This window comes from Entelurus aequoreus, linkage group LG28 (assembly GCF_033978785.1).
Source record: "Entelurus aequoreus isolate RoL-2023_Sb linkage group LG28, RoL_Eaeq_v1.1, whole genome shotgun sequence".
NCBI lineage: Eukaryota > Metazoa > Chordata > Actinopteri > Syngnathiformes > Syngnathidae > Entelurus > Entelurus aequoreus.
Window position 1 is genome coordinate 34911649 of NC_084758.1, and position 18987 is coordinate 34930635.

General features: G+C 39.1%; 1 protein-coding gene across 1 annotated transcript in view; it reads left to right on the top strand.

The window, feature by feature from the left end:
• LOC133644832 (beta-1,4-galactosyltransferase 1-like) overlaps nucleotides 1-18777 on the top strand; it is a 56219-nt gene extending 37442 nt beyond the window's left edge. The window contains exons 3-6 of the mRNA XM_062039568.1: nucleotides 1-73; nucleotides 15152-15274; nucleotides 17164-17268; nucleotides 17431-18777. The exon at nucleotides 1-73 is cut by the window's left edge and continues 115 nt beyond it. Of these exons, the coding sequence (XP_061895552.1) occupies nucleotides 1-73; nucleotides 15152-15274; nucleotides 17164-17268; nucleotides 17431-17560 (431 nt within the window). The 3' untranslated portion in view covers nucleotides 17561-18777. The remainder of the gene's footprint in view (nucleotides 74-15151; nucleotides 15275-17163; nucleotides 17269-17430) is intronic.
• The last annotated feature ends 210 nt before the right edge of the window (nucleotides 18778-18987 follow it).

Genomic DNA, 18987 nt, shown 5'->3' on the forward strand with positions numbered 1-18987 from the left:
ACGACCGCAACATTTACAAGTGTTTCAGTCAGCCTCGACACTTGTCTGTGTCCATGGACAAGTTTGGCTTCAGGTCAGTAATGCCCGCTTTCTTTCTCACCTCCTTCTTTCTATCTCCTCCATCATCACTTGACGCTACTTTCCTACTATTCAAGTGTGTGTGTGTGTGTGTGTGTGTGTGCGTGCGTGTGTGTGTGTGTGTGTGTGTGTGTGTGTGTGTGTGTGTGTGTGTGTGTGTGTGCGTGCGTGTTCTTGTATTTCTATTTCTCCATATGAGGAGGTGTGAACAAGTGATGACATAAATCAATAACATTGCATCTAATAGTGCAGGGGTCAGCAACCTTTTTGAAAGCAAGAGCTACTTCTTGGGTAGTGATTAATGCGAAGGGCTACCAGTTTGATACACACTTAAATAAATTGCCAGAAATAGCCAATTTGCTCAATTTACCTTTAACTCTGTTATTATTAATAATTAATGACATTTACACTTAATTGAACGGTTTAAAAGAGGAGAAAACACGAAAAAAATGACAGTTATATTTTGAAACATAGTTTATCTTCAATTTCGACTCTTTAAAATTCAAAATTCAACCGAAAAAAAGAAGAGAAAACTTAAAAAAATAATTTATGGAACATCATTAGTAATTTTTCCTGATTAAGATTAATTTTAGAATTTTGATGACATGTTTTAAATAGTTTAAAATCCAATCTACACTTTTGTTAGAATATATAACAAATTGGACCAAATTATATTTCTAACAAAGACAAATCATTATTTCTTCTAGATTTTCCAGAACAAAAATTTTAAAAGAAATTCAAAAGACTTTGAAATAAGATTTAAATTTGATTCTACAGATTTTCTAGATTTGCCAGAATATTTTTTTTGAATTTTAATCATTATAAGTTTGAAGAAATATTTCACAAATATTCTTCGTCGAAAAAACAGAAGCTAAAATGAAGAATTAAATTTAAATGTATTTATTATTCTTTACAATAAAAATAAAAAAAATACTTGAACATTGATTTAAATTGTCAGGAAAGAAGAGGAAGGAATTTAAAAGGTAAAAAGGTATATGTGTTTAAAAATCCTAAAATCATTTTTAAGGTTGTATTCTTTTCTCTAAAATTGTCTTTCTGAAAGTTATAAGAAGCAAAGTAAAAAAATTAATGAATTTATTTAAACGAGTGAAGACCAAGTCCTTAAAATATTTTCTTGGATTTTCAAATTCTATTTGAGTTTTGTCTCTCTTAGAATTAAAAATGTTGGGCAAAGCGAGACCAGCTTGCTAGTAAATAAATAACATTTAAAAAATAGAGGCAGCTCACTGGTAAGTGCTGCTATTTGAGCTATTTTTAGAACAGGCCAGCGGGCTACTCATCTGGTCCTTACGGGCTACCTGGTGCCCGCGGGCACCGCGTTGGTGACCCCTGTAATAGACAATGTCTCATTTGTGGTGACATCTATCAACATGAGGGTGGTCCCAAAAAGGAGGGATTTTTCACATTGACTGTGTGTCGCTTTTAAAAGTGCTCCCCCTCTGGTCAACATATGAAATAACAAGTGTGTGTACGAAATGTGAAGTGCTCCCCCTTTGGTCAACATATGAAATAACAAGTGTGTGTAAAAATTTGAAGTGCTCCCCCTCAATATTTTCTCGTAAAATTATTACTATTTTATGTAAAATTATCACTATTTTACGTAAATTTATTGCAAAATGATGTAATGTCAAATTCTGCCTTTTATCACAACATTGCCAATTGTTTTGTTATTCTTGTTAAATAGTGAAATATTTTTAGTGAAATTATGACTTTTGTTATCATTTTGCAGAGTACAATTCCGATTATTATTATAATATTGCCAAAATGTTGAAGTTTTCTTGTAAAATTGTGACTTTTGTCGAGTAAAATTACGACTCTTTTCATAAAATTGCGACTGTTATTGAGTGAAATTCCAACTTTTATCATAATATTGCACAAATGTTCCGTTTTTCTTGTAAAATTTTGACTTGCGTTGAGTAAAATGACGATTTTTATCATAACACTGCCAACTTTATAAGTTTTTCTTGTGAAATTCCAACTCATTTTTCACAACAAGCTTTTTTATATTTGATAGTATGTATATATTATTACTGTTGTAAATACACTTCTTTATATATCTAGAAAGGCTGGTCCTAAAGAGGGAGGCATTTTTCTCAGGTCTCAAGAAGGTAACAAATACAAGAATGTGTGCATGTGTGTGTGTGTGTGTTCTTGTATTTCTACCCTTCTTGAGACAAGAAGGAAAAGTATCTTCCATATGAGGAGGTGTGAACAAGTGATGACATAAATCATGCTCCCAATAACATTGCCTCTATTACACAGGGTGATTACATGTCAATAATGAGGGTGGTCCCAAAAAGGAGGGATTTTTCACATTGACGGTGTGTCGCTTTTAAAAGTGCTCCCCCTTTGGTCAACAGATGAAATAACAAGTGTGTGTGTAAGAAATGTGAAGTGCTTCCCCTCTGGTCAACATATGAAATAACAAGTGTGTGTAAGAAATTGAAATACGCCCCCTTTGGTCAACATTTATTTAAAAAAAATCAATCTAATAAATATGTATATAGCATGGGTGTCAAACTCTGGCCCGCCGTGTAATTTCACTTGGCCCGTGAGGTGATATCAAATTAACACTAGAGCTGGCCCGCCGATCATATACAGTGGCGGTGCCGCGGCTAATTGTCATACTTGCCAAACCTCCCGGGAGACTCCCAAATTTCAGTGCCCCTCCCGAGAATTGTAACGTCCTCTTTTCATAGGTCCAACGATTACGGGCTCAGTTACATAATATGTGCGGCTTTGGCACACACACAGAAGTGAATGCAAGCAGTGATACAGGTCACACTGAGGGTGACCGTATAAACAAGTTTAACACTGTTACAAATATGTGCCACACTGTGAATCCACACCAAACAAGAATGACAAGCACATTTTGGGAGAACATCCGCACCATAACACAACATAAACACAACAGAACAAATACCCAGAACCCTTTGCAGCACTAACTCTTCCGGGACGCTACAAGGTGTGTGTGTGTGTGTGTGTGTGTGTGTGTGTGTGTGGGGGGGGGGGGGGGGTGGGGGTGGGGGGGGGGGGGCTTGGAGGTAGCGGGGGGTGTATATTGTAGCGCTCTCTCTGCTGGTGTAAACAACCTGTGACGTCACGCTACTTCCGGTACAGGCAAGGCTTTTTTTATCAGCGACCAAAAGTTGCGAACTTTATCGTCTATGTTCTCTACTAAATCCTTTCAGAAAAAATATGGCAATATCGCGAAATGATCACGTATGACACATAGAATGGATCTGCTATCCCCGTTTAAATAAAAAAAATTCATTTCAGTAAAAAGTCCTGAATGGTTGGTTTATTCAATATTTTATTTTCAAATTTATTAGCCTGTGGAAAAAGTTAATGTTGATATTTACCTCAGAAGGCTGCAAATAGAAAAGAGGCATTCAATTTTTATTTAAATTGTATTTGATATGCCATTGATATTTTTTAATTATTATTATTATTATTTGAAACTTCATTTTGCATGTCACTATAAAGTTATATAAGCTTTGCTTGTTCAATATTCAATGCAAAACTTGTTTGGGTCCCTATTAAAACTTGTTTGGGTCCCTATTAAAACTTGTTTGGGTCCCTATTAAAACTTGTTTGGGTCCCTATTAAAACTTGTTTGGGTCCCTATTAAAACTTGTTTGGGTCCCTATTAAAAGGTTCATTTGTCCAACCTTGGCCCGCGGCTTTGTTCACTTTGACATTTTGGCCCACTCTGTATTTGAGTTTGACACCCCTAGTATATAGAGACATACTGTAATACATTGAAGTAAATAATGAAGGTTAAAAACCAATTACAAACAAAAACAAATTATAAAAATTAACTAAAAGCGTTTTTATATTTGCATAGTATGTATATATTTTTCATGTTGTAAATACACTTCTTTATATATCTAGAAAGGCTGGTCCTAAAGAGGGAGGCATTTTTCTCAGCTCTCAAATTGTGTGTGTGTGTGTGTGTGTGTGTGTGTGTGTGTGTGTGTGTGTGTGTGTGTGTGTGTGTGTGTGTGTGTGTGTGTGTGTGTGTGTGTGTGTGTGTGTGTGTGTGTGTGTGTGTGTGTGTGTGTGCGGAAGCGATGACAATGAGCGCTGTGAGGATGTGATGTGCTGTCAAGTTATCAACAAGTTCTGTTTGACACGCACGCACGCACACACATTCTCTTCCTGTTGCTCTGCAGGTTGTCAAGTAGGAAGTCAGGCCACTGAAACAGGAAGTAGTCCTCCCCAGTTCATACATGCATCCTGTCGCTCTGTAACCTCCAGTGACAAAACAGTTACACAAACGTTAACACAATTCCAAACAGTTAAAGAAACAATGTTAACACAATTCCAAACAGTTACACAAACAATATTAACACAATTCCAAACAGTTACACAAACAATATTAACACAATTCCAAACAGTTACACAAACAATATTAACACAATTCCAAACAGTTACACAAACAATCTTAACACAATTCCAAACAGTTTAAGAAACAATTTTAACAAAAGTCCAAACAATTAAAGAAACAATATTAACACAATTTAAAACAATAAAAGAAACCATATTAACACAATTTAAAACAATAAAAGAAACAATATTAACACAATTTAAAACAATAAAAGAAACAATATTAACACAATTTAAAACCATAAAAGAAACAATATTAACACAATTTAAAACAATAAAAGAAACCATATTAACACAATTTAAAACAATAAAAGAAACAATATTAACACAATTTAAAACAATAAAAAAAACAATATTAACACAATTTAAAACAATAAAAGAAACAATATTAACACAATTTAAAACAATAAAAGAAACAATATTAACACAATTTAAAACCATAAAAGAAACAATATTAACACAATTTAAAACAATAAAAGAAACCATATTAACACAATTTAAAACAATAAAAGAAACAATATTAACACAATTTAAAAGAATAAAAGAAACAATATTAACAAAAGTCCAAACAATAAAAGAAACAATATTAACACAATTTAAAACAATAAAAGAAACAATATTAACACAATTTAAAACAATTACACAAACAATATTAACACAATTTAAAACAATAAAAGAAACAATATTAACAAAAGTCCAAACAATAAAAGAAACAATATTAACACAATTTAAAACAATAAAAGAAACAATATTAACACAATTTAAAACAATAAAAGAAACAATATTAACACAATTTAAAACAATAAAAGAAACAATATTAACACAATTTAAAACAATAAAAGAAACAATATTAACAAAAGTCCAAACAATAAAAGAAACAATATTAACACAATTTAAAACAATAAAAGAAACAATATTAACAAAAGTCCAAACAATAAAAGAAACAATATTAACACAATTCAAAACAATAAAAGAAACAATATTAACACAATTTAAAACAATAAAAGAAACAATATTAACACAATTTAAAACAATAAAAGAAACAATATTAACACAATTTAAAACAATTACACAAACAATATTAACACAATTTAAAACAATTACACAAACAATTATAACACAATTCCAAACAGTTAAAGAAACAATATTAACAAAAGTCCAAACAATTAGAGACAACAACATTCCACTCCAAGGTTGAGTCAAGCAGTGCTATTATTTTCTCTTCTTACTTCCTCATTCAGCTTCTCATTAGTGCTCCAACTACTCAATAAATATACTGCCAAGATGAGGTCTATTGCATGACCATAATATGGATTGTGGAGGCTGGATGATAACAAGATGAGGTCTATTGCATGACAATAATATGGATTATGGAGGCTGGATGATAACAAGATGAGGTCTATTGCATGACAATAATATGGATTATGGAGGCTGGATGATAACAAGATGAGGTCTATTGCATGACAATAATATGGATTATGGAGGCTGGATGATAACACGATGAGGTCTATTGCATGACAATAATATGGAGTATAGAGGCTGGATGATAACAAGATGAGGTCTATTGCATGACAATAATATGGATTATGGAGGCTGGATGATAACAAGATGAGGTCTATTGCATGACAATAATATGGATTATGGAGGCTGGATGATAACAAGATGAGGTCTATTGCATGACAATAATATGGATTATGGAGGCTGGATGATAACAAGATGAGGTCTATTGCATGACAATAATATGGATTATGGAGGCTGGATGATAACAAGATGAGGTCTATTGCATGACAATAATATGGATTATGGAGGCTGGATGATAACAAGATGAGGTCTATTGCATGACAATAATATGGATTATGGAGGCTGGATGATAACAAGATGAGGTCTATTGCATGACAATAATATGGATTATGGAGGCTGGATGATAACAAGATGAGGTCTATTGCATGACAATAATATGGATTATGGAGGCTGGATGATAACAAGATGAGGTCTATTGCATGACAATAATATGGATTATGGAGGCTGGATGATAACAAGATGAGGTCTATTGCATGACAATAATATGGATTATGGAGGCTGGATGATAACAAGATGAGGTCTATTGCATGACAATAATATGGATTATGGAGGCTGGATGATAACAAGATGAGGTCTATTGCATGACAATAATATGGATTATGGAGGCTGGATGATAACAAATGTTTGCAGATAAACAAGATTATTGTCAAAATGAAGCAGTGATGTCATGATAATACATCCATCCATCTTCTTCCGCTTATCCGAGGTCGGATCGCGGGGGCAGCAGCTTAAGCAGGGAAGCCCAGACTTCCCTCTCCCCAGCCACTTCGTCCAGCTCCTCCCGGGGGATCCCGAGGCGTTCCCAGGCCAGCCGGGAGACATAGTCTTCCCAACGTGTCCTGGGTCTTCCCCGTGGCCTCCTACCGGTCGGACGTGCCCTAAACACCTCCCTAGGGAGGCGTTCGGGTGGCATCCTGACCAGATGCCCGAACCACCTCACCTGGCTCCTCTCGATGTGGAGGAGCAGCGGCTCCACCCTGAGCTCCCCCCGGATGGCAGAGCCTCCCACCCCATCTCTAAGGGAGAGACCCGCCACCCGGCGGAGGAAACTCACCTCGGCCGCTTGTACCCGTGATCTTGTCCTTTCGGTCATAACCCAAAGCTCATGACCATAGGTGAGGATGGGAACGTAGATCGACCGGTAAATTGAGAGCTTTGCCTTCCGGCTCAGCTCCTTCTTCACCACAACGGATCGATACAGCGTCCGCATTACTGAATACGCCGCACCGATCCGCCTGTCGATCTCACCATCCACTCTTCCCTCACTAGTGAACAAGACTCCGAGGTACTTGAACTCCTCCACTTGGGGCAGGGTCTCCTCCGCAACCCGGAGATGGCGCTCCACCCTTTTCCGGGCGAGAACCATGGATTCGGACTTGGAGGTGCTGATTCTCATCCCAGTCGCTTCACACTCGGCTGCGAACCGATCCAGCGAGAGCTGAAGATCCTGGCCAGATGAAGCCATCAGGACCACATCATCTGCAAAAAGCAGAGACCTAATCCTGCAGCCACCAAACCAGATCCCCTCAACGCCCTGACTGCGCCTAGAAATTCTGTCCATAAAAGTTATGAACAGAATCGGTGACAAAGGGCAGCCTTGGCGGAGTCCAACCCTCACTGGAAACGTGTCCGACTTACTGCCGGCAATGCGGACCAAACTCTGGCACTGATCATACAGAGAGCGGACCGCCACAATCAGACAGTCCGATACCCCATACTCTCTGAGCACTCCCCACAGGACTTCCCGAGGGACACGGTCCAATGCCTTCTCCAAGTCCACAAAACACATGTAGACTGGTTGGGCAAACTCCCATGCACCCTCAAGGACCCTGCCGAGAGTATAGAGCTGGTCCACAGTTCCACGACCAGGACGAAAACCACACTGTTCCTCCTGAATCAGAGGTTCGACTATCCGGCGTAGCCTCCTCTCCAGTACACCTGACTAGACCTTACCGGGAAGGCTGAGGAGTGTGATCCCACGATAGTTAGAACACACCCTCCGGTTCCCCTTTTTAAAGAGAGGAACCACCACCCCGGTCTGCCAATCCAGAGGTACCGCCCCCGATGTCCACGGGATGCTGCAGAGTCTTGTCAACCAAGACAGCCCCACAGCATCCAGAGCCTTAAGGAACTCTAGGCGGATCTCATCCACCCCCGGGGCCTTGCCACCGAGGAGCTTTTTAACTACCTCAGCAACCTCAGCCCCAGAAATAGGAGAGCCCACCACAGATTCCCCAGGCACTACTTCCTCATAGGAAGACGTGTTGGTGGGATTGAGGAGGTCTTCGAAGTATTCCCTCCACCGATCCACAACATCCGCAGTCGAGGTCAGCAGAACACCATCCTCACCATACACGGTGTTGATAGTGCACTGCTTCCCCTTCCTGAGGCGGGGGATGGTGGTCCAGAATCGCTTCGAAGCCGTCCGGAAGTCGTTTTCCATGGCTTCCCCGAACTCCTCCCATGTCCGAGTTTTTGCCTCCGCGACCGCCGAAGCCGCACACCGCTTGGCCTGTCGGTACCTGTCCGCTGCCTCAGGAGTCCTATGAGCCAAAAGAACCCGATAGGACTCCTTCTTCAGCTTGACGGCATCCCTCACCGCCGGTGTCCACCAACGGGTTCTAGGATTACCGCCACGACAGGCACCAACTACCTTGCGGCCACAGCTCCAATCAGCCGACTCGACAATAGAGGTGCGGAACATGGTCCATTCGGACTCAATGTCCAGCACCTCCCTCGTGACATGTTCAAAGTTCTTCCGGAGGTGGGAATTGAAACTCTCTCTGACAGGAGACTCTGCCAGACGTTCCCAGCAAACCCTCACAATGCGTTTGGGCCTGCCAGGTCTGTCCGGCATCCTCCCCCACCATCGCAGCCAACTCACCACCAGGTAGTGATCGGTAGAAAGCTCCGCCCCTCTCTTCACCCGAGTGTCCAAAACATGAGGCCGCAAATCCGATGACACAACTACAAAGTTGATCATGGAACCGCGGCCTAGGGTGTCCTGGTGCCAAGTGCACATATGGACACCCTTATGTTTGAACATGGTGTTTGTTATGGACAATCTGTGACAGGCACAAAAGTCCAATAACAAAACACCGCTCGGGTTCAGATCCGGGTGGCCATTCTTCCCAATCACGCCTCTCCAGGTTTCACTGTCGCTGCCAACATGAGCGTTGAAGTCCCCCAGTAGAACGAGGGAATCACCCGGGGGAGCACTCTCAAGTACTCCCTCGAGTGAATCCAAAAAGGGTGGGTACTCTGAGCTGCGGTTTGGCGCGTAAGCGCAAACCACAGTCAGGACCCGTCCCCCCACCCGAAGGCGGAGGGAAGCTACCCTCTCGTCCACCGGGTTGAACTCCAACATGCAGGCTCTGAGTCGGGGGGCAACAAGAATTGCCACCCCAGCCCGTCGCCTCTCACTGCCGGCAACGCCAGAGTAGAAGAGAGTCCAGCCCCTCTCCAGAGAACTGGTTCCAGAGCCCTTGCTGTGCGTGGAAGTGAGTCCGACTATGTCTAGTCGGAACTTCTCCACCTCACGCACTAGCTCAGGCTCCTTCCCCCCCAGCGAGGTGACGTTCCACGTCTCAAGAGCTAGCTTCTGTAGCCGAGGATCGGACCGCCAAGTGCCCTGCCTTCGGCTTCCGCCCAGCTCACACTGCACCCGACCTCTATGACCCCTGCTATGGGTGGTGAGCCCATTGGAGGGGGGACCCACGTTGCCTCTTCGGGCTGTGCCCGGCCGGGCCCCATGGGGACAGGCCCGGCCACCAGGCGCTCGCCATCGTGCCCCATGATAATAATTATTACTATGATAATACATAATAATACTAATAATAATCATGCAATAAACATGATAATACATAATAATAATACTAATAATAATCATGCAATAAACATAATAATACTAATAATAATCATGCAATAAACATGATAATACATAATAATACTAATAATAATCATGCAATAAACATGATAATACATAATAATAATACTAATAATAATCATGCAATAAACATGATAATACATAATAATAATAATAATAATAATAATAATAATCATGCAATAAACATGATAATACATAATAATAATACTAATAATAATCATGCAATAAACAAGTATTTCTCCTGTAGTTTAACATTGTCATATTTAAGTTCAATTAAACAATCAGGCATGTGACATTTTTGCGAAAATTCAGAAATCCACATTTTTGAACATTAATTTTTGCGTCAAAATAGCAGTTTTGCATTCTTTTTTCTCAAAGTGTGCCGACATCCCAGAATAATCCAAGCAAATTCAACTCTTGTCATTATTTTGGCCGTATTGTTGAATGTGCTCAACAACTACTTACACTAATTGTATTTCCTTATTGCCTCAAGTAAATAATTACACAGGATTTTTTTTTTTATTGAATATTCTTCCGGCTTCATAGAGCCATATTATTTTTATTTGACTGTTTAATTATGTTGATCTTTTTCCATTCTCATTTGTAAACGTTTTAGAATGTTGTTTGAATAAATGCAAATTGGGTGATGGCGTGTGCTTTATGTGACGTAGCGTGAGTTCAACTTGACACTGTGGAGTTTGCATCCTCCACTTTGAGCACACTTATGTTCAATAGTCACACTGCAGAAAGTCAGTGTTCAAAAACAAGAAAAAAAAATACAAAAATGAGGGGTATTTTATTTGAACTAAGCAAAATTATCTGCCAATAGAATAAGAAAATGTGGCTTGTCAAGACTTTCCAAAACAAGTAAAATTAGTTAATAATTAGTTAGATAATGGCACTAGTTAGCTAGTGCCATTATCTTGACATAATGATATGCGCTCGGCATCATGATTTTTTTTTTCATGCTTGAAGTAAGAAATGATGAGTTTAAAAAAGTAGTTTTCTACTTGTGAGTGTTGATGACACAGCTTTGCAACAGTTGATATTCTAGTTTCAAGCATGTTTTACTCAATATAGCTCATCAAATCTCAGCTACAAGCTGTAATATCTTACTGACATCATTTAGGAGCAAAACGCTTAAAACAAGTAAAACACTCTAACATCAAATCTGCTTAGTGAGAAGAATGATCTTATCAGACAGAAAATAAGCAAATATCACCCTTATTTGAGATATTTCATCTGACTTAGATTTCACTTTTTGCAGTGTGACGTCATGTGTTTATTTCACTTTAGATTGGGTATTGACCTTTTTAATGGGGAAGGACACTAATGTCTCTTGTTTTCATGTTAGAATTTAAGATAGCTTGCAAACTAACGCTAGTCGGTCCATAATTGTATCAAAGTATGGTTATCATGCTTTTTCCATCATTGGATTTAGTAGGGTAATAGTAACTAGGGATGATGTTTGATAAGGAATTATCAAGTTCGAGTCTATTATCGAATCCTCTTATCGAACCGATTCCTTATGGATTCTCTTATGGAGTCCAGATAGGTTGTTGTATATGGAAAAAAACCACACAATATTTGGTTTAACAAAAGCTCACTTTTATTATATAAGAACAAAATAAAATCTAATAAATAAATAAATATTGGCTGTTACCCCCCTAAAAAAATAAAATAAAATAAATAAACATTGACTGTTGTTACCCAAAGTATATTAAGTGGGATTTTTCATAAAAACAAATATATACAGTAACACAAAAACAAGCTGTCTCTGTGATCACTATAGGTGTATAAATAATAATATAGTGTTAAATAAAATCAGTCCCTTGGGCACAAAACTGGAAATAATACAGCTCTCCAAAAAGTGCACTTCTGCTGCTATTTGACATAACTGTTTGTTATGATGCTTTGACATTTTTGCACTTTAAAGAAAGAAAGAAAATTCTATGAAGAGAAAAGTTGTTTGCAAATGTGGTTACAATGCTAAAAAATGAAAAGTTAAAGCTAAAAAAATAATACACTTTATTGAGTTAACATTATTTCTTTATAGGGGGAAATATGTGATGTTATGAGCTAGGGAATATAACAACTACACTACCCAGCATGCAACGGGAGTTACGAGCATGCGCGGTAGCCCCGAAAAGTGTTGTTGCATGTCGTCACCCGTGAAAGTAAACGTCAAGAACTCAGCCAACACGCCTCGTCTGCATTATTTATAATTAGACAGACAACACATATACAGTGTGAAAAACAAAAGTTAAAAAAGGGAGATATGTTGTATATATATGTATGTGCTGCAGTGTTGTATATATATGTATGTGCTGCAGTGTTGTGTATATATGTATGTGCTGCGGTTGCTTTAAGAAGGTTGTGACAGCTGCCGTAAAGGAGGTGCGGTGCTAGCCTGGTTGCTATGTTTCCGGTTGGTGGTAAAAGTGTTGGTCATGTGTTTGTAGTCTGCTCAAATCTCTCAGTAAAGTTATTCGATGGATTATACATTTTGTTTTGAACTTTATTACACCTTGGAGCGCTTTTTCCCGTCCATTGTTTTTCCTGCTTTCGCTATCTGCGCCTAATGACTGAGCTACGTGACGTCATTTCTTGTGATGTCACACGGAGCATTTCTGGTCGGGACGGGATTCGTTCTGAGGGATTCGAATAAAGAACCAACTCTTTTCTTTACTATAGTGGTCTCGATAACGGGTACCGGTTCTCAAAAAGGGATTCGAGTCCGAGGACTCTGTTATTTTCTTATCGAACAACCGGGAAAACCGGTTTCGAGTATCATCCCTAATAGTAACAGTGGGTGGTTATTAGGGGTGTCACGGTACACAAAAATGTCGGTTCGTTACGTACCTCGGTTTAGAGGTCACGGTTCGGTTCATTTTCGGTACAGTAAGAAAACAACAAAATATAAATTTTTTGGTTATTTATTTACCACATTTGTAAACAATGGCTTTATCCTTTTAACATTGGGAACACTATAATAATTCTGCCCACGTTACTCAACATTAAACTGCCTCAAGTTGTTGCTCACATTAAATACAATGACAAAACTTTTCTTCTACATATAAAAAGTGCAACATTAAACAGTTTCAAGTCAATTCCTCATGCTTAATTTATTACAGCATTTGATTTTTATTATGTAAATGTTATATTTTTATGATAGCAGGGATCCTGCCATTCAAAACTAGGCTGCTGCATTACTAATGATTCATGTAACTATAGCTGAAAAAATAGTACAATAGCAATAGGAGAGACTATTCATCCCTGAACACCATGGAGTTCATGTAGGCTTTATGATGCACTTACATTATTATATCAACTATCAGAGACAGAAACTCTTCATTTAACATAATGTCCTTTTTTGCTGCTTCAACACAGCTCAATCAACACAGAAAAAGGCAAAGTGAAAGGTTTTATACACATGCTTCAGGTATATATTGCAGTAACATTCATAATAACAAGTAATATTTATTTATTTTGATCATTTTAAGTGGCGTATTAATTTCACAGACACATCACAAAGTTCGCTGCTCCTTTCAACAACAACAACAACAACAACACTCCTAATCATGGCAGACTTCATGAGACAACAAAGACTACTTTCCACACACATATCTTTTTGAGCCTGAATATAAGGAGGACGATCTACAATTTTTAGAAGCTGTGTGCTTAACTGATGCAGCTTTAGTGAAGTAGCAGTAGTGCCAAGTGCTAAACAAGATATACAATCTATGAACATAATAAAACAATCACTTACCAGTGTTTCCCATAAACTGCCAAGATACCTGCGGTGGTGGGGGCGTGGCTATGGGCGTGGTCGTCATGACATCATCGAGTAATTTGCATAATTTACTACAATGATATGATTTTCTCTAAAAAGGCTCAAAAAATGTATACTTACTAACTAATAATAACAGTTTTGTTTTAAACGTTCATCCATTCATTTTACAATATAATTACAACACTTTATGTACATATTTATATACAGACTTGAACAATAAGTTATTCACTGAAATATATTTATTAATTGTGGTTCTTACAAAAAATATATCTTATAAAATATAAAAGCTAAAATGTCTCTCAAAGCTCTGCCCCTTTAATTAGTGCTTACTAAATCATTTAACTTTAGCCTACTACTACAACCATATTATTTACCAGCAACATAAAGTGAAACAGAGGCAGAAGTGTCCTGCCACAGTCAGTAACAAATAAACAGAAAACAGTAGTGGTCAAATACAAATAAGGCAACAAGAGAAGTATCCTACACTTCTCTTTTGTAAAGTAAATGTGAACAGCCGATACGGGCATCTACATCAACTATAGGATTTGCCTGACAAGCTGGACAGGACACAAAAAAAAAATATTTTTTTTTTATTTGTGGCGGACGTAATTCTTTCGTGGCGGGCCGCCACAAATAAATGAATGTGTGGGAAACACTGCTTACTGTACAATGTCTGCTCTCACTGGGATGTTTAATCATCTTGTTTACTTGAAGAGTTAATCATCATACTCACCCAGGTCAAAAACAAAAACAAAACCAGCATCATGTTTTTACAATATCACACTGACATGTTAGCATTTGAAGCAGCTAATGCTAGTCACGCTTGGTGTCATGTTTATGTCCAACACTAATATTTACTTGTCATTGTTACACTCTTAACACTCTGTGAGTAGTCTTTGCTCTCATCTCAGCCTTTTGCATCCTTCTTATTAACTAACTAGGTATACTTATTGTCATGTAATAGACTATCAACTAACTAGGTATACTTATCGTCACGTAATAGACTATCAACTAACTAGGTATACTTATTGTCATGTAATAGACTATCAACTAACTAGGTATACTTATTGTCATGTAATAGACTATCAACTAACTAGGTATACTTATTGTCATGTAATAGACTATCAACTAACTAGGTATAGTTATCATCATGTAATAGACTATCAACTAACTAGGTATACTTATCGTCATGTAATAAAGCATCTTTATTGAGTTTACTGACTGACTAGTTGCAGGATTGAAGTGAAGCAGAATGAGGAAGTTAAGACTCGAGAAACGTTATTTCTTTCCCTTTTTGTTGTTGTCGTTGTTTAGTGAAAGTGTTCATTGTTGTGTCTTCCTTCAACATGTCGTGTTTGATGCTGTGTGGAAGCACCACTTGCTGACAGTGCCCATGTGTGCAGGTTACCCTACAACCAGTACTTTGGGGGCGTGTCCTCCATGTCCAAACAACAGTTTCTCACCATCAACGGCTTCCCCAACAACTACTGGGGGTGGGGGGGTGAGGACGACGACATCTACAACAGGTTAGTACCGACTAGGCCAGGTATTTGGACCCGGGGGCCACTTTGAGGGAAAAACTGTGTCTGGGGGGGCCAATATATACACATTTAGATGTATAGTACGTATGTATAAATGATATATACACATTTAGATGTACAGTATGTGTGTATAAATGATATATACACATTTAGATGTACAGTATGTGTGTATAAATGATATATACACATTTAGATGTACAGTATGTGTGTATAAATGATATATAAACATTTAGATGTACAGTATGTGTGTATAAATGATATATACACATTTAGCTGTACAGTATGTGTGTATAAATGATATATACACATTTAGATGTACAGTATGTGTGTATAAATGATATATACATATATAGATGTATAGTACGTATGTATAAATGATATATACACATTTAGCTGTACAGTATGTGTGTATAAATGATATATACACATTTAGATGTACAGTATGTGTGTATAAATGATATATACACATTTAGATGTACAGTATGTGTGTATAAATGATATATACACATTTAGATGTACAGTATGTGTGTATAAATGATATATACACATTTAGATGTACAGTATGTGTGTATAAATGATATATACACATTTAGATGTACAGTATGTGTGTATAAATGATATATACACATTTAGATGTACAGTATGTGTGTATAAATGATATATACACATTTAGATGTACAGTATGTGTGTATAAATGATATATACACATTTAGATGTACAGTATGATTTAGTTAGTGGTAAACTACAGTGATGTACTGTAGTTTACTACTAAGTGTAAAGCCAGGACACGTTATTGGCCAGATGTGTCTACTGAGACGCTTCTACACTTGTTTGGCTAATGCTTGTTACATTTGCAGGCTAACAGCACAGCGACTGCTTGTATCACACATGATATCACACGCAAACACGCTGCAAGACTGCTTGTATCACACATGATATCACACGCAAACACGCTGCAAGACTGCTTGTATCACACATGATATCACACACAAACACGCTGCAAGACTGCTTGTATCACACATGATATCGCACGCAAACACGCTGCAAGACTGCTTGTATCACACATGATATCACACGCTGCAAGACTGCTTTTATCACACATGATATCACACACAAACACGCTGCAAGACTGCTTGTATCACACATGATATCGCACGCAAACACGCTGCAAGACTGCTTGTATCACACATGATATCACACGCTGCAAGACTGCTTGTATCACACATATCATCACACGCTGCAAGACTGCTTGTATCACACATGATATCACACACAAACACGCTGCAAGACTGCTTGTATCACACATGATATCGCACGCAAACACGCTGCAAGACTGCTTGTATCACACATGATATCACACGCTGCAAGACTGCTTGTATCACACATGATATCGCACGCAAACACGCTGCAAGACTGCTTGTATCACACATGATATCACACGCAAACACGCTGCAAGACTGCTTGTATCACACATGATATCACACGCTGCAAGACTGCTTGTATCACACATGATATCACACGCAAACACGCTGCAAGACTGCTTGTATCACACATGATATCACACGCTACAAGACTGCTTGTATCACACATGATATCACACGCAAACACGCTGCAAGACTGCTTGTATCACACATGATATCACACGCTGCAAGACTGCTTGTATCACACATGATATCACACGCAAACACGCTGCAAGACTGCTTGTATCACACATGATATCACACGCTGCAAGACTGCTTGTATCAGAGCGCTTATCTGGGAGATTTTAGATGCCAACCAAAATACCAGTTTTGTTTTTTGTTGTAATATCAGAGCGATATCAATATGACCTCCTGACAACAGTATCAGTATGAAGTCATGTTTTTGTGTGGCAGGCTGGCGTCCAAAGGAATGTCCATCTCCAGACCCACAGGTGAGGTGGGCAGGTGTCGCATGATCCGACACGATCGAGACAGGAAGAACGAGCCCAACCCTCAGAGGTACCAAGTGTGACTAACTAGTCTTTGTGCTGGTCCAGGTGTGACTAACTAGTCTTTGTGCTGGTCAAAATGTGACTAACTAGTCTTTGTGCTGGTCCATGTGTGACTAGTTAGTCTTTGTGCTGGTCCAGGTGTGACTAATTAGTCTTTGTGCTCCTGAAGGTTTGACCGCATCACCCACACCAGGGACACCATGACCAAGGACGGCATCAAGTCCTTGTCCTACCAGCTGGTGTCCAGACTGACCATGGATCTGTTCACCAACATCACAGTGGACATCGGCAGACCCTGACCACCTACATGTGACATGCTGGACCCGGTCCAACCCTGACCACCTACATGTGACATGCTGGACCCGGTCCAACCCTGACCACCTACATGTGACATGCTGGACCCGGTCCAACCCTGACCACCTACATGTGACATGCTGGACCCGGTCCAACCCTGACCACCAAATGTGCCTTCGGTCTGACATGCTGGACCTGCTTTGGTATTTGTCTGTTACCTTCAAACCTATCAATCGCTCTTTTAATCAATGAACCGATCCATCGATCAGACAATTATTGATGTCGTCAACGTCCTCTCCTAATTAGTTTTTTTCCCCTAAATCATTTGAATCAATGGTCTTTTGTTGCCATGACAACTGATTGCCATCCTATAATGTGAGCCTGGACTTAAAAATCAGCTTTAATCACTTTTCAAGACTTCCATGTAGACAATCAGAGTCCTGTGACGGATCAATCATTTATTGATCAGCTTGAATCACTTGGTGTGTGTGTGTGTGTGTTGGTGTGTGTGTGTACATGTGTGCGTGTACATGTGTGTGTACATGTGTGTGTGTGTGTGCGTGTACATGTGTGTGTGTGTGTGTGTGTGTGCGTGTGTGCGTGTACATGTGTGTGTGTGTGCGTGTGTGGGTGTGTGTGTACATGTGTGTGTGTGCGTGTGTGCGTGTACATGTGTGTGTGTGTGTGTGTACGTGTGTGTGTGTGTACATTTGTGTGTGTGTGTGTGTGCGTGTACATGTGTGTGTGTGTGTGTGTGTGTGTGCGTGTGTGCGTGTACATGTGTGTGTGTGTGCGTGTGTGGGTGTGTGTGTGTGTGTGTGTGTGTACATGTGTGTGTGTGTACATGTGTGTGTGTGTGTGCATGTGTGTGTGTGTGTGTACATGTGTGTGTGTGTGTGTGTGTGTGTGCGTGTGTGCGTGTACATGTGTGTGTGTGTGCGTGTGTGGGTGTGTGTGTACGTGTGTGTGTGTGTACATGTGTGTGTGTGTGTGCATGTGTGTGTGTGTGTGTACATGTGTGTGTGTGTAATGTAGACAATCAGCGCTGAATGTCTTCCAAGTTAGTTTGTGTCGAGCAGTTACCGTCAATCATATTTGCTTTAGCAGTTTCCTCATCCCACTGAACTTTGAACTCTTCCTGTCAAACATTCAAAGATGGAGGAAGTGACAAACGCTTCTCATGTTTTCACAATAAAAGCACTTTGTCGCTGTACACTTTCTTAGTAAGAACACTTTTAGAACCGCGGCAATGCATTTGTACAAAATCCTCTTCTGTTTGTGTGTTTGTTTGTCTATTTGTTCGTGTGTGTTTGTTTGTTTGTGTGTTTCTACTCATGGGCAGATGTTTGTTCTCCACAGATCAGTAAACAGTGTTGTTGCTCCATCTAGTGGACAAGTTGGTACATTACAGTTGAAACAGAGCAGTAGATAC